Source organism: Symphalangus syndactylus, chromosome 6, assembly GCF_028878055.3.
Source record: "Symphalangus syndactylus isolate Jambi chromosome 6, NHGRI_mSymSyn1-v2.1_pri, whole genome shotgun sequence".
NCBI lineage: Eukaryota > Metazoa > Chordata > Mammalia > Primates > Hylobatidae > Symphalangus > Symphalangus syndactylus.
This window is the reverse complement of record NC_072428.2, coordinates 130,050,750-130,068,988: the sequence shown is the minus strand read 5'-3', so window position 1 is coordinate 130,068,988 and position 18,239 is coordinate 130,050,750. Positions and strand designations below refer to the sequence as shown.

Here is an 18,239-nt window from a genome sequence, read left to right as displayed (position 1 = left end):
AGGGAGGTTGACCCTTGTTTTGTTATATAAATGGCAAATATTTTCTCTTAGTTGTTTGCCTTTTGACTTTGCCTGTGAAGTATTTTACCATAAAGATATATTTCTTATTATTTTAGTTAAATGTATCAGTGTCTTACTGATTCTGGATTTAGAGTTTTGGTTGATTATGACCCTCCTATTTCTGGAAGTCATTTTTTATTCTTTTCCTATACAAAGCCTACCCTAGACAAGGTTTGGAAAAGTCTCTCTGCTTTCTGAGAGTAGATCTCTCTTGTCATTCTAATTTAGTTTTCAGGGGGCCACAAGAAGATGCCAAATGTCCAAACTAAAAGTGATTCAGACTAAGATATGAGTGATTTGGGGTCTCCTGTAAGCGGAATGTCACACACTGTTCACACAGATGAAGTGTTCAGTTCTTCTCTCTGACCCATGTGCCGGCAGCTGGTTGTTATTAACTCCAGTAAGCAAGTCTGCTTGGGCCTGCATGGCCAACTGGGAATCTGAGGGTAGATCACTTTCAGAAACAACTTTTCTGTTTACACAATTAATGGGGTCATAAAATGTAATGTCCATATTCAGAAGTTATAATACAGAAGTGTCATGTAAAATTTATTTATGTATGTATTTATTTATTTATGAGACAGGGTCTCACTCTGTCACCCAGGATGGAATGCAGTGACCTGATCACGGCTTACTGCACCTTCCACCTCCCGGGCTCAAGCAATCCTCCCACCTCAGCATCCCAAGTAGTTGGGACAACAGGCATGCGCCACCACGCGCAGCTAATTTTTTTATTTTTTGTAGAGACAGAGTCTCACCATGTTGCCCATCCTCCATGAAAATGTTTCATTCATGTGATTGGGTCTTATTTTTTCTTTTCTTACCTTCTTTTGTGTATATGTATATTTTAAAGGCTATGGTAGAAACTACATGTTCTTCACTTAAGTACAAGTAAATCAATATCTTTGCCCTCCTATCTTTTCTTCCATTTGCCTTCCTCTCAACTTTTTTTTAAACCTCAAGAGGCACCATTATTTTATACTCTGAAAGTTTCATTAAATTTACTCACATTTTTACCACTTTGTCCTTTCAGATTATCTTAGATCGGGGTGTCCAATCTTTTGGCTTTCCTGGGCCATATTAGAAGAAAAAGAATTGGGCCACACATAAAATACGCTAACACTAATGATAGCTGAGCTAAAAGAAAAAAAAAAAAACCACAAGAAAATCTCATAAGGTTTTAAGAAAGTTTACAGATTTGTGTTGGGTCGCATTCAAAGCTGTCCTGGGTCACATGCAGCCTGCGGGCTGCAGGTTGGACAAGGCTGCCTTCAATGAAGATTTGTTGGAAAACTGTTTTTGGTTTGTCTGAATATGTATGTATGTATGTATGTTTGTATTTATTTTGAGATGGAGTCGCACTGTCGCCCAGGCCAGAGTGCAGTGGCATGATCTTGGCTCACTGCAACCTCCGCCTCTTGAGTTCAAGCGATTCCCCTGTCTCAGCCTCCTGAGTAGCTTGGACTACTGGTGTGCGCCACCATGCCCAGCTAATTTTTGTATTTTTGGTGGAGATGGGGTTTCATTATATTGGTCAGGCTGGTCTTGAACTCCTGATCTCAAGTGATCTGCCCACTTTGGCCTCCCAAAGTGCTGGGATTACAGGCATGGGCGACTGCGCCCAGCCAATATGTATTTATTTTGCCATCAATCTTGAAGGAAGTTTTCACTGGGTATAGAATTTCGGGTTGTAGGGATTTTCTCTTGGATCATTGGTGATGATCACTCCACTGTATTCTGGCTTCCATTGCTGCTTTTGTGAAATTGCCTTTTGGTCTAACAGGTGCTTCTTTGACAGTAATCACTCTTTTTTCCTTTGGCTACTTTTAAGAGCTTCTGTTTGTCTTGGAGGTAGGCATCCTCACTAAAGTGTATCTAGGTATGTTCTTTTATTTATCATAGTTGAGATTCTTTGGCCTTCTTAAGCTGTGGATTGGTGCGTCTCATCAGTTCTCTTTGAAAATCGCCTCCACTGTCTTGTCTCTCCTCTCCTAGAGCTTCACTTAGGTTCTGATCATATTCCAGTTCTCACTGTTCTCCATGTCTCAGCTTCTTTCCTGCATTTTCCATTTCCTTGTTGCTGTGAGTCACATTCTGGACAATTTCATTTCACATATCTTTCAGCTCACTGATTGTTCCTCCAGCTGGTCTAATCTGCTATTAAGCCTATCCACTGCACTTTTATTATTAAAGATTGTACTTAATTCTATAAGTTCTGTTTGGTTCTTTTTTAGATCTTCCAGGTCTTTTTATAGTTTCCTGTTCCTTGCATGTGTTTTTAAAGTTTGTCTTTTTTTTCATTTAAACATAGGAAGAATAATTGTTTTGTAATCTCTTTGATAATTTCAGCATCTTAAGTCTTTGTGGGTCTGTTTTTGGCTGATTCTTGCTGGTAGGACCTTGCTTAGTTATTTTTGAACTGTGCCATTTTCTGAGGAAAGTTATTTGTGGGAGTTCTTTGAGGCTTAGGATGAAGGTATATGTTTCATGCCAGCAGAAACAGAAGGTAGATCTATTTAGAAAGAACAGTGTATTCTGAAACTTAATAGGAATGATTTGTAATTATAGTTTCACAGTCCTTGTTCCTGAACCCTTGAGCCATATGTCTTTTGAACTGCTTTTATTTAATTTTTAGAAAGATAATGTGATGCTTGTATCATGTGACACTCTGTATTTTAGCACATTAATATTTCTGCAGTAAAGAATATGCATAGTCAGTTTAAGAAGGATAGATACAGATCACAATGGCCTCTTACTAAATAACTTCAGTCAAATTTCCACTGCCAAATGAGTTTTGATGTCACTTTTATGTTTTTTAAAAAATGTTTTATTTCATATTTTCTCCTGCTTTTCCTGAGCTGTATAAAAAAAGTTTTAAAATGTCAATTATACCTCATTGAGGCCTTAAAAAATGTCTTTAGAGCTCTTAGAATTTCAGAATTGTGGATAAAGGTTTATGGCCATGTGTTTGCTCCTTTAACCACGTACTCCATCCCTTTTATTCCTTTTGTGTGGTAGTGGGGACACAGGCGAGAAATAGATCTCTCAGGACTGTTTGGAGTTTGGCTACATAGGCAAAGATATAAGTGCTCTCATGTTGTGAATATTGTGCTAACATTCTTCCTTGCCTTCTACCTGCTCTTAAAATATGATATGCTGAGACTCAAGACTGGTGATATTGGCTAGCAGAGACCACCTATGGTATATTTGGCTTTGTGTAAGAATAAAATGTGTACGTGTTTTTGTTTACATTTTTGTAGCAATACCAAGTTTCCAGGCCCGAAGAGCATCCCAGACTATTGGGACTCCTCTGCCGTGCCAGACCCAGGCTTTCAGGTAGGGGATGCACACGCCTGCGGCTGGACAGGAAGGTGTTCTGTAGAAGTGGGTGTGTGTGAACAGACTGTGCCATTCCTCAACACTGAAGAAGCTGTAAGGCTGGGGCTAATTGGGGCAGGAGGGCAGTGACAGATGTGGGCTTTATTTTTGTTTTCGTTTTTTGCAGAGGGTTTTGTTTTTTCACCACCCAGGAGTTGGCTGTGGCTCTGAGGGGAGGAGTCGTCTTGTGGAGGGAGGAGGATGAGCTGTGAAATTTGCTAGAAAGGGCAGAAATAAGGAGCTTATGGGCTGGGCTTAACCAGTAAATACCAATTTTACTAAGCGAGAAAAGGAAAAGAAGCCTGGGGAGGACCTGAGTCCGATGGACATTTGGAGGGGAGTTACTGTCAGGAGGGAAGGCATTCACGACTAGCAGACAGGAGAATGGATAGTCAATTTGGCAGCTTGTTGAGGGGCTCTGACCAGTGGGAGCTGTGCAGAGTGCAGGAGAGTACGCAGACTAACATCTAAGGCTGCCCGTCTGCACCTGGGCTGATGTCTGCCAGCTGGCCGGCTGCCGAGCACTGTGTAACTCAGCTTTACAACATGACGGTCCCTGTCCTGGGAGGACTTATTGAGCTTGTACAAGGCACATGCAGATGCCAACAGTGCAGGCAAGAAGTGCTAAGGACCTGAAGGAGTTCAACACGTTTGTCTAGACAACTCTGTGGTCTTTGGACCATGTAGTCCAACCTGTGTCTTTGGCCTGTGTGGGACAAAAAAAAAAAAAAGAGCAGGGACATCCAGGGGATACCCTGGATGGTGGCTTAAGTATCACGTGTCTGTCCTTTAGATTGGTTTCACAGTGATGAGGAGCAAAGTGACTATTTGCAAACATAGTAAATCCTCAACGTCATCAATAGGTTCTTGGAAACCGACTTAAAGTGGCACAACATTCTGTCTAACGAAACCCAATTTCCCATATGCTAACTGACATAAACAAGAGGTAAGTTCCTATGGCATGCAGTTTGTTGTTTTACTTAAAATTGCAGTTTCCAAGAACCTATCAATGACATTTCATGAGGACCGATTGTCTCCTATGCCTGGGGAAACCACATCATCACGGGAGGTGGGAATGTGGTCACTGCTCTCTGGGCTTTTGTGCTTCTGCGGTTCTAGTGTTTACAAGAAGCTTTGGGAAGGGACTGATTTATATTCTGCACGTTGATGGTAATGCACTAAAAACATTTGCCCCTTGCAGAAGATCACCCTTAGTTCTTCCTCGGAAGAGTATCAGAAGGTCTGGAACCTCTTTAACCGCACGCTGCCTTTCTACTTTGTTCAGAAGATTGAGCGAGTACAGAACCTGGCCCTCTGGGAAGTCTACCAGTGGTGCGTTGGGGCTCGCTCTTGGTGGGCTGGTGGCTCTGTCCCTTCACACCGCTGGCTGGTTGCCACATGTGGCCCGGGTTTCCAGGAAAAGCAGAGTGGCAGTTAGGGCTGCCATATGCTGAGAGCTGTGTGTCTGCTCTCCTTCATCCGCTCCCCCGGGGCAGTGTGGTCGCACATCCCATTGTAGAGATGAGGGCACCGCGGCTTCCTGGAGCATACCACCTGGTTTCATTCATGAGGGGTGGCGAAGCCAGCACTCTCACTTGTCCATTCTGCCTTCCTGGAGACCAGTGGGATGGGTCAGTACAGCCCACCACACCATTAGCCCCAGGAACATGAGGCTGTGGCTGGAGAGCAGGGGTCTCAGGTGCATACATGAGGACTGGCTTGTCCTTGAGCACCCACTCACTTGTCTATGTGGGGAGGAATCCTACAATAGGTCACCATGGCAGGCTGGGTCTTGCTGACCTGTCCCCAAATGGGGTTGGGGCAGTGTAATCTGTACTCTGTGCACAGTGAAGAAGTCTGGGAACAGGAGAGGGGAGAAGGATGGGCACCCACTGACCAGCAGCCTCAAAACTCCTACAGCATCCCAGGGCTCAGCTCCACACAGGAGCAAGGTGGGGCGGGGTTGGGGGAAATGGTACCCATTTTCCAAGGGCTGCTCTGCTTTTGGATTCCAGGGAGCCACTGCAGTCTGGAGCTATGGAGGGAGGGTTTTCACCCAGCTCCCACGATCCCCCTTCTTTCCCACACCCTGGCTTGTGGCTGGAGCCTCACAGGCCTAGTCAGGGTAGCCTGTGACCTGCGTCTCTTGGTCCCAGGACACTTTTGGAATTTTAGAAAAATACGTTGTTTTGCATCAGGCCGGCTGTATTTGGTGGCCGGCACAGTCTGCCCCCAGCACACATTCTTCTGTGATTCTAGGCAAAAAGGACAGATGCAGAAGCAGAATGGAGGGAAGGCCGTGGATGAGCGGCAGCTGTTCCACGGCACCAGCGCCATTTTCGTGGACGCCATCTGCCAGCAGAACTTTGACTGGCGGGTCTGTGGTGTTCATGGCACTTCCTACGGCAAGGGTAAGGGATGACTGGTCTCCACCAGCAGAACCTATGTTGCTTTGCCCCTGCATAGGAACAGACTGCGAGAGGGCATGAAGGGACCAGCCTGAGCCGATCAGCAGGTTCAAACTCCATGCGTGGTGGTACCTGGGCATGGCTACCAGTCACATCCTTGCTCTTGCTCCTCTGGGCATGGTCAGGAGCTTGGCCCCAGGTGTGGGCAGGGTGGCCTGCCTAGGCTGGGGTGTTGCTTCCCTGTGGAGCAGAGGCCCTGGGAGATGGTGACAGAGACGGGAGAGGAGAGGGGATACCTTCCCAGCCCTGATGAAGTCCCTGACTGTGCCTTTACTATTGATTTCCTTAGAATAGAAACCAGAAACCCTCAGAGATACTCATGTAAACATGTATTCTAGCTATCATGTGAGTTATCTGAGTGTTTTCTTGTCTGTTATTTTTAAACTTGCCAAAGAAAGTTTTAAAATATTATTTCTTTGGAAATCCAAATTCAAGAAAATTGGAATAATAATAATAAAAACCTCTTTGGGTAAATTTTACCTGGATTCATTGGTTTTAACATGTTGCCACTTCTCTCTTTCTCTCTCCCTCTCTCTCTTTCTGCACCATTTTCAGGTAGGTGGCATATATTGTCTCCTTTCACCCTTTAACACATCCCAAGAACAGGACATTATCTTCTGTAACCACAATGTGCTTACCAAGTTGAGAACATTTTTTGCCCAGCAGTCCATGTTCCAGGTCCATCAGTTCTTTGTTAGTCAGTTTCCGTCTGAGGTAGCGATGGTGTGGGGTCAGGATGGGCAGCAGCCAGTGGTAGACTTGTGGATTCAAATGTACAGGTGACAGCTTCTAACTCAGATTTCCATTTGACAAGGCTCATAATTCTGTACACTGGGCTGCCGGAGTCTACAGACTGCTTCCGTATATGGGATCTCATTCATTTTCCATGCCAACCCTGTAAGGTTGGGCTGAACAGCCCCATTTTATGCCTGAGGAATCTGAGGTTTGGGGGATTAAGTAGTGACCTGTCCAGAGGCCTTTAGGTTTTGTGGGGCAGATCCGGAACTTGAAAGGAGTTTGCTATCTCAGTTTGGTAACTCCTCAGATGCTGCCACTCAGAAGGGTGTTGGTGTCACTGATGCATGTGACTTCATGAGGGAGAGTGGAGACATGGCACAGAGGGAGGGAGGGAGGGAGATGCGGGGCGGAAGAGTAGAGGCCCTGGTGTTGCACATCACCAGGATGCTGTTCGCAGTGTGCTGACCCTTCCTGGCTGCGGGCCCCTCCACCAGGCGCCCAGCTGAGCCCTCGTGTCATTTCAGGGAGCTACTTTGCCCGAGATGCTGCATATTCCCACCACTACAGCAAATCCGACACACAGACCCACACGATGTTCCTGGCCCGGGTGCTGGTGGGCGAGTTCGTCAGGGGCAATGCCTCCTTTGTCCGTCCCCCGGCCAAGGAGGGCCAGAGCAACACCTTCTATGATAGCTGCGTGAACAGCGTGTCCGAACCCTCCATCTTCGTGATCTTTGAGAAACACCAGGTCTACCCAGAATATCTTATCCAGTACACCACCTCCTCCAAGCCCTCGGCCACGCCCTCCATCCTGCTGGCCTTGGGCTCCCTGTTCAGCAGCTGAAAGTGAGCACACAGGAGTGTTCCAGGCCTTTCACCTGCTCTGCCTTGAAATGGCTATTTGGGCCTTTCCTTTTCTTTTTAAACAGAAAACTTTTAATGAACTGTTCTCTTAACGTTGACCTCTCAATGAAGTTATGTTCTTAATCTCTTGATAATAATGATTTTTACTTTTAAGTCACTTTTGGGCTCACTAGTGGACTAACCAGAAGTGATTGTAGTTGAGTCCAGTTTTGCTTTTTAATAATGTGTTGAAGTTTTAGTTTTTACTCTTTGTTGACTTTGCTGCTTATTGGCACCAGGGACAGTGTTTCTAGATACAATTTTATGGATTGGTTTTAATTTTTATGAGTTTGTCTCTGCAGTGATTCGGTTTTTCAGAGTCTCATGGCGTCACAGTTTTTCCAGAATGACACAGTAGCCACCGGTGGAGGACAGCCCAGGGGCGGCACAGTCACTTCTGCCTGTTGCTCTGACACCAACCCAGGCAGCTCTGCTGTGGCTTCTCCTGGGCTCTGGCATTAGTTGGTCTGTGTCACATTGTCAGAACAGGTGGCTGCTGTGTGGTGCCATCGAGTCCCTGCTGGTTCCCCTTGTCCTGGTAGGGTCACCAGGGTCACCCATTGCCCAAGGAAGTGCATCCACCTGGCAGGTGACCTGGAGGAGTAGCTTCCCCGAGGACCCCCAGGCTTGGCCTGTGATTGCCCAAACCCACATTTCCTAAGCACACTGGACACCCTTAGAGTGTGGGTTTTAACATCCCTGTGAGATTGAATACTTGTGCCACACATGTCACAAAAGAGTATGGAAATAAAAGAAAATTTATCTGAAGTGGATGAAGACTCAAGCTCGTTTTTCTGCGTCTATTGATTGAGCACCTACTAAGTGCCAGGCGTTTTTCTGAGAGTCAGGGATTGATGGCCTTTGTTCATTTGGACTGCTGTAACAAAACACCATGGACTGGGTGGCTCATAAACAGCAGACGTTGATTTACCGGGTTTGGAGTCTATAAAGTCCAACTCCTGCTTCCTCATAGATTCAGTCTTCTCACTGTAACCCCACACGGTGGAAGGGCCTCTTTTATAAAGGCACTGAATCTCATTCATGAGGGCTCCGCCCTAGTGGTCTAATCACCTCTACGTTAAATACTATCACCTCAGGGGTGAGGATTTCAACATTGGAATTTTGGGGGTCATAACATTCAGACTGTATCAGGGTTGTGACAGAGCTAATGACATGGCTTTGTGAGCTATGTATGGATTTATTACGAAGACAATGAAGCTGAAGGTTCAGGGCCCCTCACTTGCTGGAGCCCCTCCCCAGGCCCTAGGAGGGACCCTAGCAATATGGTCACGTGGTCATAGGTTTTGATAAAATTTGCAAACGTTACACATTTTTTTTTCTCTTGCCTCCAATTCGTAGATAAGTTTCAGGCACCATAAGACCCAGGTTCACCATTGAGCAATGTGCTGTGCATGTGGAGAGTGTTGTGTGTCCCCCATACGTGGCAGTTTACAGGAGCCTCCCTTCTGGGCATTGGCTGGTTCTGGTCCTGTTGGCAGAGGGGCTGGCAGGGCCACTGGTGTCACCAGGCTGTCAGCCCTCCCTGCTTGGTCCTCACTACCTGCTTTTTGCCCAGCCTCCACCTTCCCGAGGACGTGTGTCTGCTGGCGACTTGCTGCTTGGGCTTCAGTTGCTTGCCTGTATTTCTCAGGTCCAAGGTGAGTATGAGCCCGTTTTTCCATCTTTGGAGTGATCTGAAACCTTAACACAGGCAAGTACAATTAAGCTGGAGGAGAGCCAAGGTAAATGACCAGGGAAACAGCAAGAACAACACAGCTTCACCCAGCAGCTGGCTCAGCCACATGGTTGCCCGTGGTATGATTTTCAGAACCCCCTCCAAATTTCCCTCACAACCTGACTGATCCTGCCATTTCACTCATTGCTTTTTCATTAAGTCATTGGTCCTGCCATGGCGTAGTTGGGCAGGGGGCAAAGAGGTGTCAGAGAAAACTATTAAATCAGATGCACGTCTGTTGCTAAGGTCTCGCATGTAAGTGAACTGATTCTATGCTTCTGAATCATCTGGGAGCTGGGGAGATTCAGGGAGCAGAACTGGTTCACTGGGGGTGTAGATGGGGAGAGCGGCCAGAGGGATCCGGTGGGAGATGCTCAGTTGCTCCGGAAAAGTCCACTGAGCTGTGAAGACTGCGGCAGCCATGGCTGGGTGACCTGGGAGAAAGCAGGTTAGGAAGAGCAAGTCCTTGGACCAGCAATGCTAGGGAGGGTGGGAGCCACGTGGCCAGATGGCCTGATGACGGGGAGGGAGCCGTTCCTGCCGCTGCAGAAAGGGTGGGCGTTGCGATGGGAAGGGGTCGAAATGACTATGACTTTCAAGTTGTTTGGTGCCAAGAGGTGGTAGAGTCCGGGACGTGGGTGTATGTGTGTGGGATTGGCCAGAATCTTTGTGAGGACCCAGTTGGGAATCTAGCAAGAGGGTTTTTTGTAGGACCAGGCAGTGCAGTTCCCTGCCCTTTGATAGCTGGTATTGGATGTGAACAGTGGGATTTAAGCAGAGGTGGGGTTGGTGGGCTCACGCAGTAGAAGGACTGCAGTCCAGTGACCCCAGCACATGAGGAAGCCTCTACCACTGTGTCTGAAGGTGGTGACCACCTGAGCTGGGAAGGTGAGGGAAGCTGGATGGAGCTGACAGGCCGGGGGATGGGGCCAGAGGTCCCAAGGGAGGGCTCAGGTTGTGGGGCTGTGCTCCAGGCAGGGAGCTGAGTGCACCATTGGGCCTGTCTGCAGGCTGAGGTTCTATGGTGGCGGCGGCCGTGGGGAGGTCAGGGATTGTGGGACAGGCAGGGAGGCTGACAGGTCCCCAGGGGTGGATGGTTTTCTCCAGTGAGTCTGAGTCCCAGGCTGGGCATTGCAGAGGGGCCAGGTGATGGAGAAGGGCAGGTGGTGGCAACAAGGGTGTGGGGAGGGCCACAGGACACCCCTGCACCTTGAAGTAGCAGTCACTCACAGGCCTGGCCCAGTGCTGGGCAGCTGGGGTGTCCTCTTCCTGCCTAGAGGGCGAGAATGAGAGAAGGGACCCCCCAAGGGGGACTTTGAGGGATGCAGTGGGTGCTCCTGGCTGAAGGGGATGGGGGACCACCAAACAGTGGAAGCAGCAGTCCCAGCAGTGAATATGTGGAAACTCATTCTGCCAACACTCCCAAAACAGCCTGAAGTTTCTAAAGGTGGGTCGTCAGCGTCTGGGTGTCACATAAGGGGCTTACAGATTTCTACAAGATCGTTCTCTATACAACATTCAACCCCTTAAAGCTGCTCAGGTGTCAACTAGAGGACAAGAGGTCTTTTGATCGAGGCCAGCCTCCTTATTTTACAGAAGAGGCCCCTGAGGCACAGGGAGGTGATACTGCTCTTCACCAGCAGCCATGAATGCACAGCTGCTGGTGGCTGATCTTGAGACTGACCTTGCAAGTGCTTGGTTGAATGTGAACTGCTTAGCAACACAATACTTATTTTTACAAAAAAATCACCTCTATATTTTGATTCTTTGATCAAAATTGATATACAGTGTTTTTTGGGGCTTTTTTGTTTTGTTTTTGTTTTGAGATGGAGTCTTGCTCTGTCACCCAGGCTGGCGTGCAGTGGCGCGATCTCGGCTCACTGCAACCTCCACCTCCCTGGTTCAAGCAATTCCCCTGCCTCAGACTCCCAAGTAGTTGGGATTACAGGCGCCCGCCACCACGCCTGGCTAATTTTTTTGTATTTTTAATAGATACGGGGTTTCACCATGTTGGCCAGACTGGTCTCGAACTCCTGACCTCAGGCGATCCACCTGCCTCAGCCTCCCAAAGTGCTGGGATTACAGGTGTGAGCCACCGCGACCAGCTGATACAGTGTTCTTTAAAAGAAAAAGTATATCATTTTTCAGACTCTCTCATTTTTCTGTCGATTGAAACTTGACTGTAAAGTTGGTACTACTCTACCTAGGAAAATCAATGCATAATAAAGCTTTGGAACCACTGTTGAGGTTGAACTTCTGATAAATGTCATTCTCCACAACTCCACAATGCACGAGAAGCTGAAAGAGCCACGAGCTGGTGCCATCAGGACAGGCTTACCTGGGAGTCCTCATGTGCCCTGCACCATGGATTCCTTTCAGCATAAGCCTGGGACTTCCTTTAAAACCCCACATTCTCAGTTGTTTTGTCAAAACTACATTTTCACTTATTTATCAGCAATTCTTCATTTAGAGAGAGCACAGTTTCAAACCCCATTGGCAATGTCAAAACCAAGTGCAATAAACGTTTATTAAGCCTTTAGGAAATGTTACGTAAAAAACCTCTTATCCTTGCATGCCAAGCACTCTTTCAATCACTTCAGTGACATTTTTCCAAAATTCTGAACATTCACACTTAGGGTTTTCTTTGAATTTGGGGGTGCCCTCCCCCCACCCGGCGGCCTTCTGTGTCAGCGGGATACAATCTTGATATAGACACCATTTTTTGGACCTAGGGCAGATTTGGATTCTAGCTGCAGCGGTACCTAAAATAGAGAAAATTAAAATACTTGTCAAAGAGATAGTAGCGTCTCACTGTACCAATGAAGACTTGGAGGTTCAAGAGACCAAGTCCCTTGTCCAAGGTCACACGAGAAGAAAGCAGAGAGCAAAGCCCCAAACCTATCTTTCAGTGACTCCAGCCATCCCTGCCGATCCTCCCCATCTCACTCCCCAGTTCTGGCCAGTAACGGAGCAATGCCCTCTGGCCGAGGGGCTCTGGGGAGAGCAGCTTCATGCTGTTCTGCTCATATGTGCTGTGATCTGGCCTCACTGACATCCAGAAAGCTTTCCGATGTCCAGCTTAAAAGGCAGAGCCAGTGGTGGACTGGGGGCTTTGAAGAAAAGCCAAAGAATTACTCAAGGAGTTGGGTTTCCTCTGGAGCTGAGTAAAATGATGACCCAGTGGCTAATGTGACAGCAAAGAGTCACCAGGGTCTTAGTGCTTGGGGCTGCACGTGTCTCCTGTGGGAACCACAGCCCTCAAAGGCATCTGAAAAAGCTGCAGGCCCCAGCACTTGTCTGAGCAGACAAGGAAGAAGGGGGGAGCCCTTGGCTCCTGGCTGGTTCTTAAGCTGGGGAGTGCCAGGCATAAGCAGCGTTTTGGGAGACTGGTCTGGCTGCTGTACTGTACGTTGAGATCGTAGGGAAGTGAGACAAGCCCTGCACACGTGGAAGCCCCGATGCAGTGGGGCTGCTCCTCCGTCTGCCCCTTGACCTCACTTGGTTTGGCTCTGCTCTGCCGATCTGCCCCTCCCTGTCTCCACCCCAGGGTGTGTGGACGCGTTCACTTTCAGTTCACTTTCAGTACCTCAGACTCTATGTGCCCCATCCAAGCTCGTTATTCCTCCAGGACCAGCAGCTGGTCCCAGGTTGTCTGTCAGAGGCACTGCCTGTCTCAATCTAGAATTGTTGCTGTCACTGTGTCCTTATGCCTTCCTATGCCTGCGTATCCAGGTCTGCAATTGAACAGTGGGTTCCGAGTGGCAGGACCAGCATGAGGATAGTTGCAGGGGACAGCAGTGGTCAGGATGAGCAGGGAATAGCTAACGCTGTGCAGAGACGTAGCCAGATGTCAGGAAGGAGGGAGAGCTTGAGAGTGAGCAGGATCTGGGTGAAGACCCCCATTTCTTTCATCTCTGGCTGCTTATCCATTTGCTCATTAATGTTTGTTGAATGAATGAGTGAGCACGGGTCATGTGCCTGGCATTAAGCTAGATGCTGGAAAGTCCAACCATGAATATGCCAGGCTGGGTCCGTGCCATCACAAAGCCTGCAGTCCAACTGTATGGCCTTAGGCAAGTTATTTAACCTCTCTGAGCTTTGGTTCCTCATCTAAAGAATGGGAATAGTCACTCCTACTCTGCAGGATTGCTGTGAGTGTGAAAGCAGGGGGATATAAGCTCCCTGACCTGTTGAGAAATTGATCTGCTGGTTCTGGAGTGTGTGATGTGGGGGGAGATAGGGCTGGAAAAGTGGGTGAGGCCCCATTTCAGGAGAGCCCAGGTCTCTGGGTGAGGACAGGGTCTGTGCACCAGTCTAGTACCTCAGGAATGAAGGCATATGTTGTTGGGAAGAGGCTGTGTCACCACCTGTGAGAGGGACCAGGCTGTGGCCATGGGGACATGTGAGTGTCTGCACAAGGGGGGAAGGCAAAGCTAGAGGTACATTTCAAGGAGCTGAAACCCCTCAGCTTCCCTTTGCTCTGTCAGGAGGAGCCAGAGGAGGTGTCCCCAGCTTCTGCAGGACAAGCCATGCACTCCCCACCCTGCAAAGGCAGGCACATGTCACAACTGCAAATGCCATTGTCTGTGTGCCCTATGTGGAGGTGGGAAGAGCTACAGCAAGGTGAGGTCCAGCCCTGGTGTGCAGAGAACAATACTAATGACAATGGTTAACATGTGCTCAGGTTGGCATGCCAGGGCTTACCTGAGCGCTGTGTGAACTCACTGGATCCTCACAGGATGTTGAGAGGTAGAGGGCGTTATTATTATCATCCCCACTTTACGAATCAAGAAACTGAGGCCGAGAGAGGTTAAGAAGCTCGCCCAAGCTCACGGAGGCAGAGCCTGATGCTGTCCCCAGGCTGGCCTGCTCTTGCACAGAGAACGGGGGTGGCCCTCCCACCCCTGCCCCTGCCCCTGCCTCTGAGCAGTGGGGCCTCACCTGGGTCTCAGGGCAGGCTTGGAACCGGAACTTGTGTAGCACGTGGAGCAGTGTCAACTTGACCTCCAGCAGCCCTAGCCGCACCCCGAGGCAGCTCCGTGGGCCGGCCCCGAAGGGCAGGTACGTGAAGGGCCGGTGCTGCTGCCGGGCCTCAGCCTTGAACCTGCAGGTTGGTGTGGTCAGGGCTGGCTCGGAACACCCGCTGCCTTCCCTCTGCAGCCCTGTGCTCCAGCTGAGCCACCCCTGCATCTGAGACAAGGATGCCCCCAAGGCTCTGGGAGCTGATGGCTGCTCATTCCTGAGCCTCAGTCCCTCTCTGCTCCTGGCCTGTCTTCCTGCACAGCCCCAGAGGCAGAGCTGAATTCACGGAATCACCTGGAATGTCCACAGCGCCCTCCCTGCCGCTCCTTAGGAATTCAATGTGTGGCTAATAAGCCCACAGACTCACCACCGCCCACAATCAGAGTCTAAACACGGCATCCCTGAACCCCAAGGCTTGGCGATCACCCTCACCTGGGCCCATGGCACCACCTCCCCTCCTGTAGGATGCCCCAGCCACCACCTGCTTACTTCCTTGGCAGGGTACTGGGCACCTCAGCACCTCCGGGGCCCTCCCTGGGGGGCGTGTCCTGCTGGCTTGCCCTGCAGGTCTCTTGAGCCACACTGGCAGCCCCTCTCCTGCCCATGCTTGCTTTGCAGGCCCCTGCACTGGACACTTGAACCATTGGAAGCTGCAGTACCTGGAGAGCTGGAGGCCCTTCCTCAGAACTGCTGAATCTCCTACCAAGTAGTGCATTTGCCTGCAGCGTGTGTCCCATGACAGTGAAGCTAGGTGGCACTCACTCTTCTGTAACAGCGAGCTCACTTTTTACTACCCCTGGGCTTTATTGTGAGGCTGTAAGCCCTGTGGCTGCAGCGTGTTCAGGAGCCGCTGACTGTGGAGTATTATTTGTGTAGATCCCATTGCTAATGGGGACCCAGTGACTGGGTCGTAGACTTGGGCTGAATTCAGTTGGAGCCATGAAAGGTGAAAACACAACTGGTGCTGGGCCAGCCCTTCCCTTGCCAGATCACACACAGAGGGGATATTGACTGGTTCTGATGAGGACCAGAGTGTGGCCGCCTGCTCAGATGTTTCCAATCACAGAGCCCAGAAATGAAAGGAGACAATGAACCAAAGCCAGCTGGTGGAAGGAGGGGACCCAGGTCAACCAGCGGATCACATGAATTTAGATTCATGGAGACATTAGCTGAAGCTATTGTTTTGGCATAGATGCCCGTTTTTTAAAAAGGAAATGATGTTCTGTTACTTTCCAGTGCAGACCTGAAATACAATCCTGTATCCCATGTCCTGGCTTGAATGAATGGAAGACAATCATTTGAAATTGCCTTGTTCCTTGCATGCAGGGCTGCTGAAATGCTAAATCTCTGGATTCAGTTTGGACCTTGAAAAAATGGTATATTTATTTATTTATTTATTTATTTTTATTCTATTTATTTATTTTTTTTGAGACAGTCTCGCTCTGTTGCCCAGGCTGGAGGGCAGTGGCACCATCTCGGCTCACCGCAAGCTCTGCCTCCCGGGTTCACGCCATTCTCCTGCCTCAGCCTCCCGAGTGAGTAGCTGGGACTACAGGTGCCCACCACCACGCCCAGCTAATTTTTTGTATTTTTAGTAGAGATGGGGTTTCACTGTGTTAGCCAGGATGGTCTCGATCTCCTGACTTCATGATCCGCCTGCCTCGGCCTCCCAAAGTGCTGGGATTACAGGCATGAGCCACCGCGCCTGGCTAAAAAATGGTATAATAATTTCCTTTGGAAATTATGCCTTTTGGGGACAATTCTACTAAGTCTGTGCCTCCCGGCTGCTGCCTCCACTGGTAAATTTCTGTCCCACACACTCACATTCCTTCAGAGCTTTTTAAAAAGGGCAGCACTCACCTTTCAGGGTTGAAGGTCTCCGGGCTAGGCCAATGCTCAGGGTCATGGTGCAGGGCACCCACGGCCATCTCTAGCACAGCACCTGCGGGGATGCGCTGCCCCAGCACCTCGCAGTCCTGAGCCGCCTCCCGTGTGAATCTGAGGGAAACACCAGGTCGGGGGGTGGGTGCAAAGTACAGACGAGGAGCAGAGCTTGGGGCATGCTGGGCAGGCAGAGCCTTGAGTGTGAAGGGGATCAGGGGCAGGCAGCATGGTGTGTGGAGAACCCCCTGCTCAGCCTCTTTCCCAGGATGACCAAGCCCCCACCCCATTACCACTCACTGCCCAGGAGTCTGCAGCCCCGAGGCTAGGCTCACTTGGTCCTTGATGAAAATGTACTCATCCATCCCTTCATGCATCCATTTGTCAAGCACCAAAGGGCCCCTCTTCTGCCCCATGTTGAGGTGCAAACTGCTTTGGAAGGATTGCTTTCATAGTGGGGGCTTGGAGGGTCATTCCTGGGCCACAGCCTATTCTATCTTCCCATTCACAGCCAAGCCTCTTAAAATTGCCCTCGCTTACCCTCTCACTTCCTCTCCTTCTATTTCACTGACTAGCCCTGCTGCCTGGCATCTGTCCCCTCCCTCCTGTGGATGGTCCCCATGCCAAGATCCCCAAAGAACATTTATGGGTACGTCTGATGAATACTCCCCAGTCTTCATCTGACTTGGTCTGTCTATGTCATTGACTGTCTTCCTCTTGCACATTTCTTTGTTTTGTTTTTCTGTTTTAATTTTCATTTGGAAATAATTCTGAACTTACAGAAAAGTTGAAGAATAGTACATAAGATACCCATGTATCATTTACCCAGATTCACCTGCTGTTCTTGCTGCATCCTCCTCCTCCTCCTCTTCTTCTCCTCCTCTTCCTTCTTTCTTGTTCGTCTTCATTTGTTATTTATTTTTTTTTTTTGAGACAGGGTCTCTGTCACCCAGGCTGGAGTGCCACAATCTCTGCTCACTGCAACCTCTGCCTTCCAGGTTCAAGCAATTCTCCTGCTTCAGCCTCCCAAGTAGCTCAGACTACAGGTGTGTGTCAACAGGCCTAATTTTTATATTTTTAGTAGAGGTGGGGGGTGGTTTCACCATGTTGGTCAGGCTGGTCTCGAACTTGTGACCTCAAGTGATCCCCCACCTCGGCCTCCCAAAGTTCTGGGATTACAGGCATGAGCCACTGAGCCCGGCCTGTGTCCATCATTTTTACCATTCTCTCACACACACACACACACACACACACACACGCACACACACACACATTTCTTTCCTTGATTTCTCCCTCACTGGCAGGCTCTTCTGCATCCACCAGCCTCTTAAATCCTGGCACTTCCCAGGGATTTCGTCCGCACTCCCAGATTCAACTTCCATTATCTCCTAAGCCTCCTACCCCAACCCCAGCCTGAACCCCGGTTCCAATTTCTACCCACAGACCCGGCCTCTTCCCCGAGTGGTCCACAGAATCCTCGAAGTCGGCCTGAGCAGCAGCAGATCGTCAGAATCTTCTCCTCCTTCTGTTTCCCACACAGGCTTGAGAAAGCCAGAAACCAGAAGCCGTCCTGGACTTGTCCCTCCCTGTCTGCAGATTCATCACTGGCCTTTCATATGGTGCCATCTCTCGTTTTACTGCCATCTCCTTAGTTTAGATTCTCGTCGCTCCTTGACCTCTTTCCAATCCAGTCTTCTCATGACAACCAGAGCCATGTCTCTGACATGCAGTTTTGTCTGCTTCTTCCCAAGGATGGGCTGCCTAGGACAGGGAGCTGGTGCTGGGGTGAGACCCAGGTGCTTGAGGCTGTGTGGCCCCAGAGCTGAGGCTAGAGTCACAGTTAGCTGGTGAAACCTGTAGCTCAAAGTCAAGGGCAATCAGTGGGTGAAGTGAGGCCATGAATCGGAGAAGGCAGCAGATCAGAAGCCAGGAAGATGGGCAGTGACTTGTAATGCACAGTGAGAGGTAGTTTAGGACCTGGGTTTGGGATTAAGGCCATGAGCAGGTCAGGTGTGTTGGAGGCCGCTGGTGTTGATGCAGTCTCCAGGTTTGCC

The 18,239-nt window shown here is 49.2% G+C and overlaps 2 protein-coding genes across 6 annotated transcripts in view; one reads left to right on the top strand and one right to left on the bottom strand.

Moving 5' to 3' along the window:
- Positions 1 to 8,315, top strand: part of PARP12 (poly(ADP-ribose) polymerase family member 12) — a 40,441-nt gene extending 32,126 nt beyond the window's left edge. For both annotated transcript variants that reach the window (XM_055284228.2, XM_063641654.1), the window contains 4 exons: positions 3,321 to 3,396; positions 4,640 to 4,770; positions 5,698 to 5,849; positions 7,169 to 8,315. In XM_055284228.2, coding sequence (XP_055140203.1) covers positions 3,321 to 3,396; positions 4,640 to 4,770; positions 5,698 to 5,849; positions 7,169 to 7,488 — 679 coding nt within the window. In that variant the 3' untranslated portion in view covers positions 7,489 to 8,315. The remainder of the gene's footprint in view (positions 1 to 3,320; positions 3,397 to 4,639; positions 4,771 to 5,697; positions 5,850 to 7,168) is intronic.
- A 3,460-nt stretch (positions 8,316 to 11,775) lies between these two features.
- Positions 11,776 to 18,239, bottom strand: part of TBXAS1 (thromboxane A synthase 1) — a 190,427-nt gene continuing 183,963 nt past the window's right edge. For all 4 annotated transcript variants that reach the window (XM_055284233.2, XM_055284234.2, XM_055284232.2 and 1 more), the window contains 3 exons: positions 16,165 to 16,302; positions 14,224 to 14,386; positions 11,776 to 12,044 (listed from right to left, as the gene is read on the bottom strand). In XM_055284233.2, the coding sequence (XP_055140208.1) occupies positions 11,970 to 12,044; positions 14,224 to 14,386; positions 16,165 to 16,302 (376 nt within the window). In that variant the 3' untranslated portion in view covers positions 11,776 to 11,969. The remainder of the gene's footprint in view (positions 12,045 to 14,223; positions 14,387 to 16,164; positions 16,303 to 18,239) is intronic.